Source organism: Falco peregrinus, chromosome 7, assembly GCF_023634155.1.
Source record: "Falco peregrinus isolate bFalPer1 chromosome 7, bFalPer1.pri, whole genome shotgun sequence".
NCBI classification, from domain to species: domain Eukaryota; kingdom Metazoa; phylum Chordata; class Aves; order Falconiformes; family Falconidae; genus Falco; species Falco peregrinus.
The window spans coordinates 26,233,942-26,253,081 of record NC_073727.1 but is presented as its reverse complement, the minus strand read 5'-3'; the positions used below and the strand labels follow the sequence as shown (position 1 = coordinate 26,253,081).

The following is a 19,140-nucleotide window of genomic DNA, read 5'->3' as shown; positions in this document are numbered from 1 at the left end:
GGGGTAAAACGGTTCTGTAAGCCAAAGCTTAAATGTAAATGGTGTAAAGAGTGTAAGTGTTTGATTAGTAACTGGGCATGAAACAAGAGAAAGCATACGACTAGTGTAATACCATGCTGATTGGAGACAGTATACATCATCAGAATCTGTGAAAGTACAGATTTGTGGGGTGGAAAGAAAAAAAAAAAAAAAGAAAAGGGTGGAAATTGTAGGACTAAACATGTTTAAGTGGTGGACTTGGTTTACAGTCTTGATGAATTTTTTACCCATTGGCCAAAGTATTTTTGACATCTTGCCTAGAACAAACATATGGGTGACATGGGCAAATATCACGGGAGTAACAGACTTTTGTTTAAGTTTGCAGCAAGCAGACAACCCCTTTAGAAACTGTTTAATTGGTATTCCCCTGCCAGAGAATGAAACATATTTTGATGTTTTTTTTAAATGTTAAAACAGTGGATCTGACTTCCAGTCAGAATGGTACATGTGTGAGTCCGAATGGGCGATTTGTTTGGCCTTCTATGCGTAATGCAGCGTGGCAGAAAACGGTTATTGAGAATTTGAATCGATCGTATCATTTGCCATTGCAGGAGTTAGACCTATTAGGTAGCATTACGCCCGTTAAATACGTTAACGTGACTGCAACAGGAATGCCAGAATGTGAGGACACGGTACCACCACTTCAACCTGTAAATGGCACTGGAGTAATTTGGTTTGGTGAACCGTGGCGATTGTGGCTAGCACCTCAAGGTGAATGGGAATTTGATAACAAGGTTTCAAAATTTAACCGGTTCACCTAATTGGGGTGAACTGAAAGCTGGAGGCTTACATGTAAATGTATCAGGGGGCTATCAGTTGCCACCGGGAATCTTTTTGATATGTGGAGATAGAGCATGGCCAGGGATTCGTTTGAATCCTGTCGGTGGACCATGTTATTTAGGGCATTTAATTTTGTTTGCTCCACGTATGAAAGACTTATTGAAAATGACTCCACAATTTCATAGATCACGGAGGGCACTGCGCATCTTTGATGAAACATGTAATGACCGAGTCGATCTGCAGTCTGTAACAACAAATGTCTTAGCCTCCATATTTATGCCAGGAGCAATGACTGCATTAAACGCTAAGAATATATGAAGGTTAGCGTGTTGGGGAGAGAAGCAATTTAATCCTACATCACAGACTTTAAGTTCGTTATCGCTTGACGTAGATAGTGTTAGGCATGCTACATTACAAAATAGAGCTGCAGTAGTTTTTTTGTTATTAGCACATGGACACGGTTGTGAGGATTTTGAAGGGATGTGTTGTGTGAACCTTTCCGATCATTCCATATCTATCCACAAGAAGTTGTCACAACTGCAGGGAAACATGAAGCATATTCTTGTTGATGATAATCCCTTTGATGAATGGTTGAAAGGATTGGGCATAACAGGTTGGTTAAAGACGTTATTGATAGAAGGAATACGCTTTGTTATAATCAATATTGTAATGCTTTTAGTTTTTAGCTGTGTTTTTTCTTGTTTAAAGAGAGTAGTTTTTAACATAACCAATCAGGCCTGGCTTGTGCAAAAGAAAAAGGGGGAATTGTAGAAGAATGGGTGCAGAAGCATGGCTTTAGAATCTCTGAAGATCTGCACAATCCAGGCCTGGTATTAGAACAGGCCTGTAATCAGAATTGTACTGAAGTTGCTGTGCTGAAGTTAACAAGAAAGGTAGCCTTGAGCTACTCTTGAATCCTGAGACCAAGTAATGATGTTGTGCCAACAGGCCGTGGCTGTAACAAGATACAGCTGCTGGGAAAGCAGGTGCAGGGCCAAGAAAGATAGGGACCGGTATGGGAAAATAGGGAGTAACAAACTACAAGGCTGAAGCACAGCAACACAATTAGCTACATGGATAGAATGCTTATTTTAGTCATGATAATTAGGGGTGTGAGAACCGTGCGTGTTTAGAGACTACTAACCAATTATATTTCTGCTTTACGAATATGCATGTGTATCGGTTCTATATAAGTAGTGTTAGAAACTAATAAAGTTGAGCAAGATGCATAACTCATATTGAGCGTCTTCTTGACTCCGGCAAACCCTTCTTCCAACAATACCTGAAAAGTTCACTTAAGCCATTCTGAGGAAAGGTTATCAGAGTTTTGGTGAAAAAGGATTCTCTACCAGATGACAGGTCTAGCTCCTCCTAAAAATTCTGCCTCTGTTAGGAGAGGTTTCACTGAGTTTTCCCTCTCTTGCTGAGCAGAGAGTTCACGGTCCTACGAAACGTGCTTGTAAGCTGTGGAGGAGGAAGACAAAGCCTCTCAAAACAGAGCGCAGAGACTGAAGCCCAGCATCAGGCTTCATAGCTTGGACTTTTAAGCACCTGAGTCTGATAATAGTTTGTTTGATTAGGGGAAAACCTGGCAAGAGAGTGGCACAGAACACTTACAGTTATTATGGGAGAAGTTATGGTATTTCTGGGTATGGAGAATGTCTGCATGGAATGAGATGGGTTTAAATTTGACTGAGAGTCGAAATCTTACCATTTTCTTTAGTTTCTCCTTTTCCTTTCCCCTCCTTCCTACATGATCCACACTGTAGTTCCAGGAAAGTATGTAGAAAATTAAACAAACTAAGGAAAATTGAACTGACTCATTGATGGCAACTTTGACTACAGCAGTAATAAAATAAGCAAGACAAAGTATTAGAAATACAGTGTAGAAAACCACCTGTGCATACACTGCTCTCTTAGCACCTTTGTAATACTATTAGACTAACACTGAGTTAGGTTTTTACCACAGTTGAATTATTGTTTTGGGCCACTTGAATCAGAAATGCCAGGAAAAGCGGAAAGGGCTTTTGCAGAACTTCAGATACAATCCGTTCATAGGCTGGTGACAAAGAGAAGCAGGTCTGCTGTTAGAAATCTGCACATCCATCTCCAGAATCCTGACAGTGCCCATCTAAGCTTCCTGCCATTCTGGGCTGCTGCTGCTTGAGTTTTTCAGTTGTTGTTGACAGTGTGGGGTTTTTTTTAATTATACAGAATAAAATGCAAGTTGAGCAAATCTTCACTAGATACTTTAACAACTGTTCACCAGCAAACAATAACTTAACTGGGATAGTTGGGATTCAACAGGATTAGGTGGTGATCACAGTATCTGCCAGGGTGGATTGGTGTTATATACCTGTAGTCCAACCAATTGCTATACACCTGCAAATGGGACAGTACCCTTCAGACTTTGTATAGTTGTAGAGGAATGAAGCTGGGTTAATTAGCATTGATAATATACAGCTGTGGGCTGGCTTCAGGGGCAGCGAGTTGGCCGATGTAGGTAAGGTGCAGGTGTGGCTGGTTAAGTGGTTGAGAGCCAGTGAAGAGAGAGCAGCCGAGGAAGAGAAGGGGAGAGGAAGAAGTAAAGAATGCATGCTCTGGGAGAGGAGAGATGAGAAGACATAAGAAGGCAGCAGAAGGACTCGCATGAAGAGTATGCTGGTATGAGATGGTAAAAGACCTTGTCACAGTATGATAGTTTGGAGAGTGCTGTAACATGTAGCCATGCTACTTTCCATGGGCACCATCGAGGGTTTCAGTGCAGTTTAGGTAATTTCAGAGTCAACCATTATTGAGGCAGAAAATCCCTAAATTAAATATGCAACTAGTGATTCATGTATACTAATTTCAAATATATTAGTAACAGGCAAACAAAACCCCCAAAGGGAAATCAGGATTGCAGGTTTAGCAAAAAACATAATTTTACCTTCATATGGGCAGTTCCCACTCATCAGGAAAAACCACAGTATCACTCACCCCACAAGTCTCCGTTAGCAAAGCAACACCACTTGCACGTGCCAGGGTGGGTGGTCAGAAGCCTGCGGAGCCTGCGTTAGGCAGCTTGCAGGCAGGAGTTACAGACATGGGCTGTACTTGGCTTGGCCCCCCTTGCTTGCATTTGGAGAGAGGACGATGCTTAGGGAGGGCTTATCACAAAGCTTCATGAAAGGCCATTTGCTCCTGCAGGAAGTGTGGAGGTGCTGCCAGTGGTCCCCTCTCAGCAGGGCAGGGCAGTCCCATAATTCTGAGCCAGGCAGGTCAACAGTGAGGGATCCTGCAGCAAATGATGCAAGGGGCTGGTATACGCTGTGAGTTCAGCTGCACCTCATCTTCCTGGCTAGCCTGAGAACAGCAGAGGACGGGTGAGCTCCAGCATTTAGCACAACGCCTTCCTCAGGGCAGCAACAAAACAGCCAAAGGCTCATAAAAAGCTGCTGGGCAGATAGGTAGTATGAAGTATGAAATTGCCCCACCTGAACATCCTGGCAGGGAAAAACTTCTGAAGAAGGCTAAAGAAAAAAATAAATAGACTTTTTACCAACCAGCACCACAGATCATCTCCAACAGCAATATAACACCAAGGAAATCCCTTGCCAAGCACAGCAAACAATGTCAAACAAGGATGGCAAATGTGTCAACAGGCATATAGAGGGCAGGACACAGGTATCCGCTGTAGTACAGCCCTGCATGTAAGCTGTGCATAGTAATTTAGGAATGCTGTTTGGACCAGTAAAGTTTACAGTAAGTATTTACTGGGCTGTCCCATAGGTTTGTCAGCAATCATAAGAAACAGGATAAATGCCATGCAAGGCTGCACTAATGGCTTCTCCCATGGTTTGCAGTAAGTTCGGGTTTTCACTTAGAGAGTACAGTAATGCTTACACAATAAAAATGCCAACAGGAAGGTAAAGGACAAGGTAAATGTAGCATTCATAAGAGCATCAACATTAGGATATGTATTTTTTAATTTATTTTACATTTTTATTTCTCTTCCCAACTCTAAAGCATCTTCCAGCAGAAGCCCAGGTCTGAATTATTTTGGATTTGTGCAATAAAGTGGCTGTATGCTTGGAGAATATCTGAATTTCAGTGGGACTTGAAACCCTAGCACTTCTGCAAAACCAGGTCAACACATGACGTTGGTAACGACATCTGGATGGGGGCATGCTGAAGCAAACCTTTGCAGTAGACAGACGAAGATAGTGTCACCTCTGTGAACCTAACACAGCATGAGCTACCAACAGTGTCGCCTGTCACCTCAGTGGCATGTGCTAGTGCTGAAGGGTGCGGGCGGGTGACGAGTGAATTCCAGTTTGCACAGGAGGGTCTGTGCCACAGAAAAAATGGCTCCTGATGCAGCGTTAAAGTCACGTGTTGCTTATCTTGAGAAGAATAAATAACACGGCCTGTAAGCGGCTTTTTCTTCTGTCTTCAGAGGCATTTTAACCCTATTCAGTCGAGATACCTGCGACAGGACAACACACGCTTTAAGGAACCAGGCGGAAGTAAATGTTTTGGGAAAGCACTCAGGTGACGGTCCTCGGGGGCTGATTCTAAGCATGTGAAGCTGCTTTTCAGCCGGAGCTTTTACTGACGCCCGTCCCCTGCGCCGCCCGTCCCGCCCCGTCCCGTCCCGAGCCGGCACAGCGCGCTCCGCCGGCCGGGCCGAGGGCGGCAGTGGCCGGGCCGAGGGCGGCAGTGGCCGGGCCGAGGGCGGCAGTGGCCGGGCCGAGGGCGGCAGTGGCCCGGCCGCCCGCTGTTCCCCGCCCCGAGGCGCAGCGGGACCGGGATGCTGCCCCAGGGGAGCCGGGCAGCCGCGAGGGGCCCGGTGTCCCGCGCGCGGTGCCCCCGTGCCGCCGGTCCCGGCGGGCGCTGTCCCTGACCCTGTCCCTGTCCCTGGTGCTGGGGCGGCTCAGCCCCCCCCCCCCCCCCCCCCCGCAAGCAGGGCCGGCCCGAGCCCCCAGGCGGCTCAGCCCCCGCGCAGCCCCGCAGCCCGGCCCGCCGCTGGCGTCGGGGCAGGGGCACCGGGAGGGCGCAGGGGCGTCAAGACCAGCAGGGTGAAAGCCCCTGGGCCGGGCTTGGTGCTGCGGGCTCCCGCACTGGACGCACCGGCGAGCTGTGACGCGTGTGCCGACACCCGCTTGCTCCAACGGGCCGGATCCGCTTGCTGGGGCGTACGAGCAAAAAAATGCCTCCCGCTGCCCTGGGCCCCCGGGCGGGTGCGGGGCGCTGCTGTGGCACGGCTAGAGGCAGTCGGAGGGGATCGCTTCAATCGCTCTCTTACTTTCTTAATCAGAGCTGCGCTTGACTTTCTCTAGAGGAAAAGATTGAAGTGATGTCTGCAATCTGTTCAAGCACTAACATCCTGTACCCAGGCGCAGCACTTCTCAGGAATATGTTACCAAGGCGCAGAGAACCCAGGAGAGACAATACGCGCGTCTGTCACCACCGCAGGGGGTAGGAAATCGGGCTGGGCAGGGGATGGCACAGCCTGCATTTAAAAAAGGAGGGATATGGGTTGCTGGAGAAAGCATGAAGGTTTTTCAATAGAAGGATAAAATTTATGGAGTTTTCCTTCAAGTGAAAGCTCCAAAAGGAAGAGATGGATATAGGGGGAAAACTACAACTTGCAGCACAGTTCTGGGTAAGAAAAAGGATTCTGAACCACAGCTGGTGAAGAAGAAAGGGGGAGGGAAATCCAACAAACTACCAACAAAGCAGAGGAAAAAGAAGGATAGGATAGGATAGGAAGGATAGAATAATGAAAGATAACCCTAAAAAAAAAAAAAAAAGAGAGAGAGAGTACCAAAGCTGTCAGGGACTATGAAATAACAGTGCTTTCTCAAGGCATGGGGTTTTTGAGAGGACATGTGTGCTAAAAATGGCAAGACGATCACAAACGCGTACTCTGTGGCTCTTGTAATGTCTAAAAACCACACTGGGCTTTAGTGCCAGCAGCACAGTGGTTACATCTAGAATGGGAAAATGCAAATGGACCATCAAAGGTGGTTCATCACATGCTGTGCGCCTGTCCGATCTTTATTACGTTATCTCTTTATTCTTCACAGATGAATGTATTCAAAAGAATGGAATTTAAATGTTATATTCAAACCTTGGATCAGATATGGCAAAAAGCATGTATTGCTCCTTCAGAAATATATAGCAATGCTTAACATTGTCTTTGCCTTTTCTCAGTACTCTTTTACTTGATGCTAGCAGACAGATCAGCAGCTCTAATGGTTTTCTGTATAGCAGAGATTTAAGACCTCCAGTAGGGAACTGCTGATTATCAATATTTGCAAGGGTTGTGATTTCAATGTGGGATTTTTTCATTAATATTTTGTATCACATTGTGCTAGTTCTACATTACTTTTAAATCACCACCAAAAGAGACAACTTTAGTTAGATTTTTAAAAAATATTTAGAAGACAGAGGGAGGCATTTGGGAGCCCAGCACATTATATTTTTTCCCTATTAGCCTCCAGGTGATCACTTGGATTTAAACTATGCCAGCAAATGTACAATACTGTATACATACCTCAGCACTCACGCAGCTGTTGAAGTATAGCATATGCACTGTTTTATACCCGGTGAACTGGACTTGTCTGTGTAATTATTCAGGGAGTACCGACAGGGTGAAGCTCTTATGGAGAATGAAATGATCTCCTGAGTGAAACTTGTATTTCCTTTTACTGTAAAATGTGACTATTTGACAGGTCACATGTTTTGGAGTTTATACAAGTGAAGGCTGGCCTGAGTCTATGAAAGTGAACATCCTGGGAGACTGAGTAAAACCTTCAAAAACTCAGTAACAAAACAAAAAGCTGCCACAAATGTCATCCCAGAACTACGTACAGCTCTGTCACTGTTTCCCTCTGGTAGCTGTGGCTGTGTGCACGTTAAAAGGATCCTGTTTCAGGGCCACAGCCGAGTGTCTCTGGAAAGGAATGAGCAAACAAAAAGTCAGTCGGCTTTGCAAGCAGAAGCAAAACTCAAAAGGAGGGAAAAGTACCAATGAAAGAGCTCGGGCATAACTGCTCCTAAGGCCACAAGTATCAGTCTGAAGAGGGCCACAGGACAAAGCTCAAGCTGTTGGATTGGCATCAAAGAACCATTGGCTCAGAAATGATGGAGCCCTAATCCGATGTTTGTGCTTCCTGACTCCACAAGAAAAGAATACAAAGTCATTATTCTCCAGGTGTATGCTTTGGTATTGTATTTCCATGTAACCTTCAAACACACTGAAACAAACTATATATATTTCAGAGGAAACTCAACACGTTTCTCAGAAATATTTTATTTGTCCGTACAGTTTAATTGTGAAGATAATAATTAGGACTTCTGAGTCAAAAAGAGCACCACGTTAGTCTTCAGAGCCAACACAGCCCATTCTTTTTGTGTTTATACTTATTTTACACACTTTCCCCTCAGCTTCTGACAGGGAAATATATGCATCTAGTCAGAACTTCTAACATGGCTGAGAAGTGAACCTTATCACAAGAACAGAATAAAGTGGGTAGATGCAGAGGCAGAATCTCTGGAGTCTTTTGTACAACCAAACTTGTTAGATGGGTGATGACCATATTTTCTTTTTAGATTAACCCTTTATATGCATTAAGCAGCAGCCCTGTTCAGACAGTTGAAAGTTTGTCACTCAGTGTTAAGCTGGGAGTCTTGGTGTGCGTGTTGTTTTTTTAAACAAAGCTAGTAAACAGTTGACATTAGCACCCTGAAGTATTCTTAGCAGCTGCCAAGAGTACAATGATGGTAGATCATACAAGCTATCAACTGAATATTAATGCCCAAGCATCTTATCATATCAAGTAATGCATGTGGCTTAAACCCCTATAAGCATCTACAAGAAACATGCAGCAGTTATACATACTACAAGGCTGAGGTACTCAAGGACTTTTTCACCTTGGTGTTCACCAGCAAGTGCTCCAGCCACACCACCCAAGTTGCAGAAGGCAAAGGCAGGGACAGGGAAAATGAAGAACCACCCACTATAGGAGAAGATCAGGTTTGAGATCATCCAAGGAACCTGAAGGTGCACAAGTCCATGGGACCTAATGAGATGAGTCTGTGGGCCCTGAGGGAACTGGCCGATGAAGTGGCTATGCCACTGTCCATCATATTTGAGAAGTCAGGGAAGTCCAGTGAAGTTCCCACAGACTGGAAAAGGGGAAACATAACCCCCATTTTTAAATAGGGAAGAAAGGAAGACCTGGGGAACTACAGGATGGTCAGTCTCGCCTCAGTGCCCGGCAAGATCAAGGAAACTGTGCTAAGGCACATGGAAAATAAGGAGGTGATTGGTGACAGTCAACATGGCTTCATTAAGAAGTCATGCCTGACAAATTTAGTAGTCTGTGACAGGGTTACAGCGTTGACAGATCAGGGAAGAGTGACTGACATCATCTATCTGGACTTAAGCAAAGCTTTTGACGCTGTCCCACATCACTTCCTTGATTCTAAACTGGGGAGACATGGATTTGATGGGTGGACCACTCAGTGGATAAGGAACTGGCTGGACAGTCACACTCAAAGAGCTGTAGTCAACAGCTCAATGTCCAAATGGAGACCAATGACAATGGTGTTCCTCATGGGTCAGTACTGGGTCCAGTGCTGTTTGACAACTTTGTCAGCAACACAGGCAAGTGGGATCGAGTGCACCCTCAGCAAGTTTGCCAATGACACCAGGCTGTGTGGTGTGGTTGACATGCTGGAGGGAAGGGCTGACATCCAGAGGGACCCTGACAGGCTTGAGAGGCAGGCCTATGCGAACCTCAAGAAGTTCAACAAGGCCAAGTGCAAGGTCCGGCACGTGGGTCAGAGCAATCCCAAGCACAGATACAGGCTGGGTGGAGAATGGATTGAGAGCAGCCCTGAAGACAAGGATGTGGGGATGCTGGTTAAAGAGAAGCTCAACGTGACCCAGTGATGTGTACTCGCAGCCCAGAAAGCCAACCGTATCCTGGGCTGTGCCAAAAGAAGTGTGGCCAACAGGTCGAGGGAGGTGATTCTTCCCCTCTACTCAGGTCTCCTGAGACCCCACCTGGAGCCCTGCATTCAGCTCTGGGGCCCCCAATGGAAGAAGGACAGGGACCTGTTGGGGCAACTCTAGAGGAGGGCGGCCAGAAAGATGATCAGAGGGCTGGGGCACCTCTCCTATGAAGACAGGCTGAGAGAGCTGGGGTTGTTCAGCCTGGAGAAGGGAAGGCTCCAGGGAGACCTCATAGCAGGTTTCCAGTACTGCTGGAAAGGTGGCCTACAAGAAAGCTGGAGATGGATTTTTTTAGAAGGGCTGGCAGCGATAGGACAAGGGGTAATGGCTTTAAACTGAAAAAGAGTAGATTTAGATTAGATGTTGGGAAGAAATTCTTTACTATGAGGGTGGCAGGACACTGGAACAGGTTGCCCAGAGAAGGTGTGGATGCCCCATCCCTGGAAGTGTTCAAGGCCAGGCTGGATGGGGGGCTTGGAGCAACCTGGAAGGTTTCCCAGCTCATGGCAGGGGGGTTGGAACTAGGTGATTTTTAAGGTCCCTTCAACCCATACCGTTCTGTGATTCTATACTAAAAGATTCAAGGGGATGCCACAACAGGACCATCATGGGACACATTTAGAGAGACACTGAAAAGCCTAGCATTATATTACAGATAATGGACTGAGATGTCATTCATCTCTCAGAACTGTAAAAACAAAACCCGTTAATCTGCTTTTCCTGATGAGTGTTTGAATTTCTGAAGGCTGAACATATTTTCCTCTTACAGCTGTAAAATAATTAGAATTCCTATATTTTGCAACATTAGAGGTTGAAAAAAGAAGCACCATCTTTTGCCTTATCTGTGATTACATGGCATGCTTTCAAGGCCAAATGTTACGAATTACCAGTATCTATGAACAACAGAAGTATAAGGACTGTGATAATCTAAAAAACATTATTTGCAATAGGTTAAGTGCAGTAAGAAAAGCATGCATTTGCCTCATTAGGATAAGGACTCCAGCTCTACATTTTTCCAAAGCAAGAATTTATTTCTTCAAATTATTTTTCATATTGGACAAAAGAATCCAGTAAGTTTTTTTCCAAGAGAAAAAAAGACTGACAGTTGCCAAGACATATTATCTAAAGTGACGTTTCATTCTTGCATCTCCTAAAATACATCCATTCAGCTCAAAACAATATTAATCAATTAACAAAAGACAATGGACACCAAAACGTTTTGGTAGCTTGAGGTACTGTGTTCTCACTGACTGCATACGAGCCACTCCCTGGAACACACTAACTTCTATCTTTTCCCTTTACCCACTGTGTAATTTCTTACAGTGAATTACTAATGAAAGTGCAACTTACTGCATACAATATTCAAACATATTAAGAACATGTTTGCAGCATGCAGCCAAGAGTCTGCAGCAGCTGCCTGCAAGCGATTTACGATAAACATAAACATGTTCTCTACATCTAGTACATTCAGTTGGCTGACATCTCTAAAACAGTTATTCCAGAAAATTCTGAAATATGGTCTGTACAAGCTTGTGGAATAACATAGTTTGTCAAGGATGCTGCTGATACTGTCAGTATTCTTCAAGGCAAAGGGCTAGAAAACTGTTGGAAATTTTAGCTTGTAATTGCAAATAATATTTTAAACACAAGCCTATATTACACAACCTAATTCAGATACCTGCTGCCTCTTTACTTCTTACCTAGCACTGAGCATGATGTTCAGTCTTGCCCAACCCAACTACTGCTTCCTCTTGCATGACCACCCTAGCTGATCCAGTCTCTTATATGTCACTTACCGATACTGATTTCTTGGGAGGCTGTGGGCTTAACCTGAAAGCATTTTGCAGGAGCACAAATACAGGGATAGAAAGGGTATGGTGCAAAACTGATAACGCCTGTCATACAGAAAAATGGCAGGATGGGTTTGCGCCCTCTGAGAGTCTAAACCTAGTAAAGTGGAGAGCACTCCTTCCTTTGCAGATGCAGTCAGTAAGTGGTTCACCTCAGAATCCTACTAGAAGTCCATGGTAATTAATCACAAGCCATCTTCACCCTGCATGTGGCACAGATTCTGTAGCTACTAGCACCAGTGATATTAGCTTTGACACAGATTAGGGTTACAAAGTTTGTTAGTCTTGACACAAGATTTTAACATACACCACATTTTTCAATTTTGCTCAAGAAAGCAGCAAATTACAAGCAGTCATTTTAGCACTCAGTTTGCTAAAAATCTCAAGAAATACCAGAAAACATTTTGCTGTAAAAAACATTGTTTGCTGTCATGGAACAAAGGAAGAAAACTATTATTTTCTGATTTTTATGTATTAATCACTTCAGCTTTATTAGCAAACACAACAATATAAGAAATTAATATAAAAACCTAAAGATGCAATATTTTCTTTGCTACAAATTGCTACACACTATTCAGTGACTGTGGGTGCTCTTTATTCACTTCATCTCTTAAAATACACTTTCTCTTTTAGTTGAAAAGCAGGTATTAAATCACTTTTTTCCTGTAAAGCACAATACTATACATGGGTAATAGTAAAGAACAATAAATAGAAATGTTAGGTAAGAAATTTATTACTGCAAAGTAACAAAACTAGATTTACTCTCTAAAATTATTTTTATGACCTATCAGTAAAGTAGACTTGGCAGGAGAATCCAGCCTGTATTTACATGTATCTGTTTCGAATGTATTCTCTGTACATGAGGAAATCATCTTTTCCCAGGGGCTGCATGTTTCCTCTTCCAGCCTGAATGTGCGCATGAAAAATCTCTATAGATTTCCTATCAGCTCTTGGAGGCTGAACTTCATAAATATTGTCTTGAGAAAAGGAGGAGATGGGTATTCTGGAAAAAAAAACCACAACAACAAAAATGCAGAATATTTGGAATTTTAGGTAAGAATTTTCCAGAGAGACGAGTATTTCTTTTCCTTGAAATATACATGAGAGGCAATGAAAGGGCAACTTCCCACTAGATAATTCATTCACCTAGATTTTTATCACTACTGCAGACCTGATAAGACCCAGCTTTCCAAGTAGGGTAATTAGGTAAGTTGTCACTAATCACATTACAGAATACTTTCTCACTTCCCTCCACTCTGCCCTCATTTCTTCATCCTTCCTCAGATCTGCTACCCGTCAGTAAGTACCCAAGCTGAAAGAGATCTGTGCCATGCATTATAGCAGATAATAGAAAAACTTTATTGAGCCAGCCACTTAGCAGCAATTATAACAAGCAAGTGAGTATACTCTGAACCAATATATAGAAAGGATTTATCAGATAAAAAATTTTCCATCAAGTTGTCAGGAAACAGATGACTTATTACCAGCAACAGCACTCTGTACATTGGGATTGCTGATATTTAATGAAAATACTTTTTAAAATAGCTTTATACAATAACTACTATATTTGAATCCTAGTATGTGAACCTAGTCGTGAGAAATACATGAAGTTTTAGAAGTTTATGACCTTTTCTAAGCACTATTGCCAGTCAAACTCATAAAGTAGAAGCTGGTCTTTTAACTGTAACTCTTGAAAACTGTATAGCCAGCAGGTCAAGGAAAGTGATTGTTTCCCTCTAATCAGGGCTTGAGAGACCATATCTGGAACACTGTGTCCACTTTTGGGCTCTCCAATACAAGACAGACAATTAAGTATCTGGATGAGGTCACCAAGATGATTAGACAGCTGGAGCACATGGCATACAAAGAGCCTGCAAGCGCTGGGTTTGCCCAGCCCAGAGAAGAGAAGCTAAAGGGACCTTACTGCTATCTGCAGCCACCTTATGGGAGGGTGTCTGTGCGGAGCCAGGCTCTTCTTGGAGTGTGTGACGAAAAGACAGCTTTCAAAAAGGGAATGGAAATTGCAACATGGGGCATTCTAGTTAGATACAAGGGAACTTTGTTCCAGTGTGAGGGTTGTCAATCACTGTTGTTGCTTAGAGAGGCTGTGGAGCCTCCCTCCCTAAGGATATTCAACAGTCAAGTGTATGTAGCCCTGAGCAACCTCATCTAATCTGGTCCTCCTCTAGGGGAGTGGATCAGATGACCTCCAGGGTTCTTCTCCGTTTTAATTTTCTATGGTTCTGAGCCAAACTCTCAGTAGCAATGTGTTCTCCACAACCAACTGCAAGGTAGCAACAAAACTATTTATACTCAATAAATAATAAATGAATAAATAATAGAAATATCTGTGTAGTAAGTAATTTTCATTTTAAAGCACTTTGGATATTGTGAAGGCTGCATTCCTAAACACACTATGTACGTTTCCCAGCAATATTTTCTAATCTATTTATAAAATACTCCCAGAGTTGAACAGTACAGATGTTTTACCTGTGTGATAGCAGATCAGTTTGGACTCATCAACAGAACATTCAATGACTAATACATTGCCATCTGAAGGTAACCTGTGCATTAACTTTTCCTTCTGTCAATACTATTTGATTTAGAGGAAATCAAAGTTTGAAATTAACTCCTAGAAAAAAAAAACCTGATAGAACTATGATTATCTAGAACAGTGGATGCAATGCACATATAAATACTAAACAGTAGAATTAAATTATTTCTCAGTTATGAAAAAAAGTAACATACACATTTTAAAGTGTTTTCTACATCATCAGTTTCATATATTTGTAGCTCATATTTCAACTGGAGAAGCTAATTTACTTTCTAGATAGCTATTAAAATACTGCAGCTTTACAAAAACTTTATCTAAACAAAGCTGCCCAGGTATTCAGCACAACACAAAGATTTCAATTCTGGAAGACTCACTTTCCTACCACCATATACACTGAAGACTTTTCTACATCAGATCATTACTTATAGGTGGACCGAAAATGTCATGAGGCCTGGTAGCCCGCCTCATGCAGTAACTAGCAGCGATGTTTGAGGACAGATTACTAAAACAGAACAGGTACTGAACAATTCCTTCTCTAGTATATCCTCCTGGATTTCAGTAACCGGGATTTAGGATCTACCCGAAGCAAAATTTAAAACTGGACTACTGTTTCATGAAAAATGGTTTCCACAGGTCTTTACTAGTTTTTCTAGTATCTCTGAGACTTACAGAATCCTGTGGGAATAAGTTCCATTACTTAACTGTGTCTGATGTGGCACTCTCTTAATTTGTTAGCATGGGCTTTGGTTGCTTGACTGGGAGAAAGGGTGAGCAGTCATTCTCTGTTTGCCGCCTCCACATCACTACCAGACAACCAAGTGTATTTCATACCTCACACACTAGTTATTTTCTGATCTACCTTCTCACCTTGCCGTTAATGCAGAGATCCTATTCTATCTATCTATTCTATTCTATCCTCTTTGATAATGCAATAAAGACCAAAACTGCATTTCATAACTGATTTTTTTTTAAACAAGCTTTCCATTTGTCATCTACTATTTTAGCTACTGAAGACAAATTTTCTAAATACTTTACACAGTAGAATATTTGAATAGTAGACAGTGCCAGTGGCTGAATGACAGTCAGGATGCTATTGTTACATCCTGTATTAGCATAGGCACATATTTTTGGGCTCAAAACTTCTTGGGTAAAATTACAGCAGCAATTTACTGTCAAAGCTCACTATTTCCAAAAGCAAGCATCGACCAGCCCAAATGCAATGAAGATTCAGATATTAGCATTATTGCCATATTCCACAGAAACCACGGTCATGACTTACTATCTGGGTGCTCTTCAAGAGACAAGAAGTTATTTTTATGTGTATAATCTCCTCTTTTAAGGGGAAAAAACAGGGAAGAACTGGAACACTCAAATGATGGTACAGCCCTTCTATAAATGAAATGCAGTAATAATCTTCTAGTTGCATTATGAGCATAAACTAATATTTGACACTGTTTTTAAACCAGGATCTCTATTAAAAATGCCCAAACCCCCTGTTTCCTTATCATGCAGCCTTTTATTTTATTATAATATGTTGGATTTCAGATGTTTCATCATGTGATAATTCATTAGTCTTATAAAGTGACCGCAATGTGTCATGCAGTATAGTATGCCTAATATTCCACTACTACTGGAATATGGTAAAGGTATCCATATTAAAGTCATATTTTTCTATTTCTTATTTCAATTTGTATTTTTCCATTTTATACAGCAATACATACAGTTGATTATACTTTAACTGCAATGGTAGAATTACTTATACAGGTATACTACTGAATTTGAGACAATAAAATCACTGGTCAACCTACAGAGTTTGGCTACATACTTTAATCAAGTTACATTTTACCAGGATGTAAACAGAATTTGCTAGGTTATGTCACAGAAACATTTGGTCATTCTAGAATTGGAGAAAAAAGTAAAGCTAAAGAGTTTGCAAAAAATGAAGCCTTACTGCATAGCATATATATTTTTTTCCTTATTTTAGATTGTATTAAAATTCCTGTTTAGGCTTCTTAGTCTTAGAATTCTGTGGCACTACAACAGAATGTAAACAAATACTAAAAATGTGAGCAAGTTACCTGCATGTACGGTTAGGGTATAATTTCCAAAATGCTTGCCATTTTTATGCTTTTCTTAAACCACACAAAACTCTTCTTTCAAAAGAGTTGAAGCTCTCCTGAGGAGTCCAACCTCTGCCATTATTCTCTCAATAAATCAGTTTTATTTTTTGTTGGTAAACTGTATGAATAGTATTATGGAAATTATATAATGCTTAATCTTTTCTTTCTATTTTTTCCCCCAACAACAGTGTGATAGTTTCTTCTCATTATCACTTCTTCTAGCTTATTGTAAAACATTAAGGTGGGTGTTTTCAGAACTGGTACCAAACATTAGTCTATCTAACTTTCTGTCTTCTATTGAGATGCTTTAAAAGCAGATTGCTTTTCAAAGAACCCATAGTTTCTGCAGATACTTATCTAGTTTAAAGCATTCAAGCTGAGACTCTAGCAACCATATTTGACTCTAGCACACTGTACTAACTTACAAATGTCACTATCTAACACCAAAAAGACATCACCTACTCAAATGTAGCTGGCCTGTCTAGTCCACTAGCAAGCGAACTAAGTAAGGACTAACTTAAGAACAAAACAAAGCCATAAGACTAATTTGATGCCTTCTTTATTTATTGGTTTTTTTTTTTTCCTAAAGACATGACATTTCTGAAGTACTACTGAGTCAAAAGTAATTTCCTTAGGCACAATGGAAGCTGGACAGAAAGCATATTTCAAGTATTTAGTAACTAAATCCCAATTTTCCACCTACTTGCTTCAACGTGATAAAAATATATTGAAAGAACCACATGTTCATGCATGCCAGTTTTGATTAATAATCCTGTATTAAGCTGTAACTATTTGTGGAGTGCTTGTATTATCCAGTCATTTAATTAAAGTAATTTCTTTAACACTATTCATGTAAAAATCTAATCTACTTAATAAGTTTAATATCTTACAATAGAGTCATGAAGGAGAGCACATTATTTATGACTTGGCTATCAGATCTCCCTAGAGACCTGCAGCTCTATGGCCTCTAAATGAAAATTACATAGATAGGACCATAAACACCATGTCACGAAGGACAGCATCCTTGACATGCAAGTGCAATTATCTTCTTCCCACTTGTGAGCAGGCTTCATGGTTTAATGGCTTCACCAAGACTAGCATTATCTCTACGGTAAAAGATACAGCCAAAATCTTCAGTTACAATGAGGATGTTCCATACTTTGAGGAGTGCATGGGGATGTGCTTAGCTCCTAAACATAGCGTTCACCAGAAAGCCACAGCATCTGTTTCGACATTGATTAGTTCTCCTCAAGTCTCTAAAGTATATCTAAGGAAGGAGACAAAAATGTACTCTGTTGCCTTGTTTGAATCCTAAGCACATATATCTGACCTACAAAACTCTGGCAAATCTGGAGGTTTTATTTGTTTTGGTTTTGGTATCCTCTCCCCCCTCAAATGGTATCCCTTTAAATTGCTTGCTGTGCTCATGAAAAGCCTTCAACAGAATTTTCCTTCCTTAAACACCACCGCCTCCATACAACAACCTTTCAGTCACATTCTTTGTGAGTGGAGAGGACTGAAAAGCAGGAAACCTTCTCTCTCCAATAATACTGCAACTTGAGCCTTACAGAGCCTACCAGCAGCAAAACCTGGACTGCATCCAGGTCCCACAACAATCACCTGAAACTCCAACGGCATGGATAATTTCAAAATGTTAGAGAAAGAAGAGACTCTATTTACATAGGCATATATCTAAATGCACATCTTACAATCCAAATTAGAAGTAGCTTCTCTAGAGTGCAGACAGAAGGAATATGAGAGAAGGTCAGCACATCTGATACAGAAAGGTGATCTCAAAGGAAAGATAAATCTTTTAAGTAGGGATGATTTACACTGACCACAAACTAATTCAAAATTTAAAGATCAAACACACAAAGGAACCTTAGGATAGAACAGGACAAAACAAAACTAGTACCAAAAGAACTCACAAAAAACCCTCCAAAAAACCAAACAAAACCCCCAACCTACCAAAAACCAGAGGAATATTGTTTTCTTTTTGGTAAGGAAAAGCTTAGACTTACTTTTTCAAACAGAATTACTTGAATACAGCAGTTCTCTTAAACAAATGAACGGCAATATTCATCATTTCACAGAGAAGACAGAGAAACAGGTTGAAGAAGGATCCTGAGAATTTTCATTAAAAAGTCTAAAAGTAGATGGGCTAAGGTGGTATATAGTTCTGTACTTTCTAATTTTTGCTAGAGACTGTTAATATTACAAAATCCCAAATTCAACAAAACCATAGTATACAATGTAGAAATAACTAGATTTACTGTCATATTTCACAGGAATCTGTTACAGTCACATTTTTAGAGGATATGATTTCAATGCTGCTGACATCAGGATCAAAATGAGACTTCATAGGCAAAAGTAAGAAACACCAGCTCAATAACTCCAAAACAAAATTTAAAAAACCAAGCTTCAAGACACGGAACTTCTGAAGTATTTTAACAGCCATCACTGTACTAAAAGATACAATAGTTCTTTATTTAAAATTTTGAAAAATGCAAATTTAATAACAGACAATATTTAGACAATTAAAAAATATTAATCTAAGACCACTTATAAAAATAATAAAAAAATTTCTAGTCTTGTGAGACTACTACATTATCTTTTTAATACATGACATATAAACCTGCTAAACCAGGTGGACAGCAGATACAAATTAAATTTCTATGTGCGTTGCAGTAACAACAAGGTCCCTGTCAAGTCAGAATTGTACTGAACTATTGTTTTACAGCTCAAAATATTTTTTCAGTTTAAAAAAAGAGCAGTTGGGTTTTGAAAAAT

At 41.3% G+C, this 19,140-nt stretch overlaps 1 protein-coding gene across 3 annotated transcripts in view; it reads right to left on the bottom strand.

Annotated features, from left to right (window-relative positions):
* Window positions 1–7,394: 7,394 nt before the first annotated feature.
* The window catches only part of FIG4 (FIG4 phosphoinositide 5-phosphatase), a 77,179-nt gene continuing 65,433 nt past the window's right edge, over window positions 7,395–19,140 (bottom strand). For 2 of the 3 annotated variants that reach the window (XM_055810037.1, XM_013304586.3), the window contains exon 23: window positions 10,833–12,679. In XM_055810037.1, the coding sequence (XP_055666012.1) occupies window positions 12,502–12,679 (178 nt within the window). In that variant the 3' untranslated portion in view covers window positions 10,833–12,501. Of the gene's footprint in view, window positions 7,760–10,832; window positions 12,680–19,140 lie in introns of those variants that run through there. The other variant, XM_055810038.1, reaches the window with a different exon arrangement.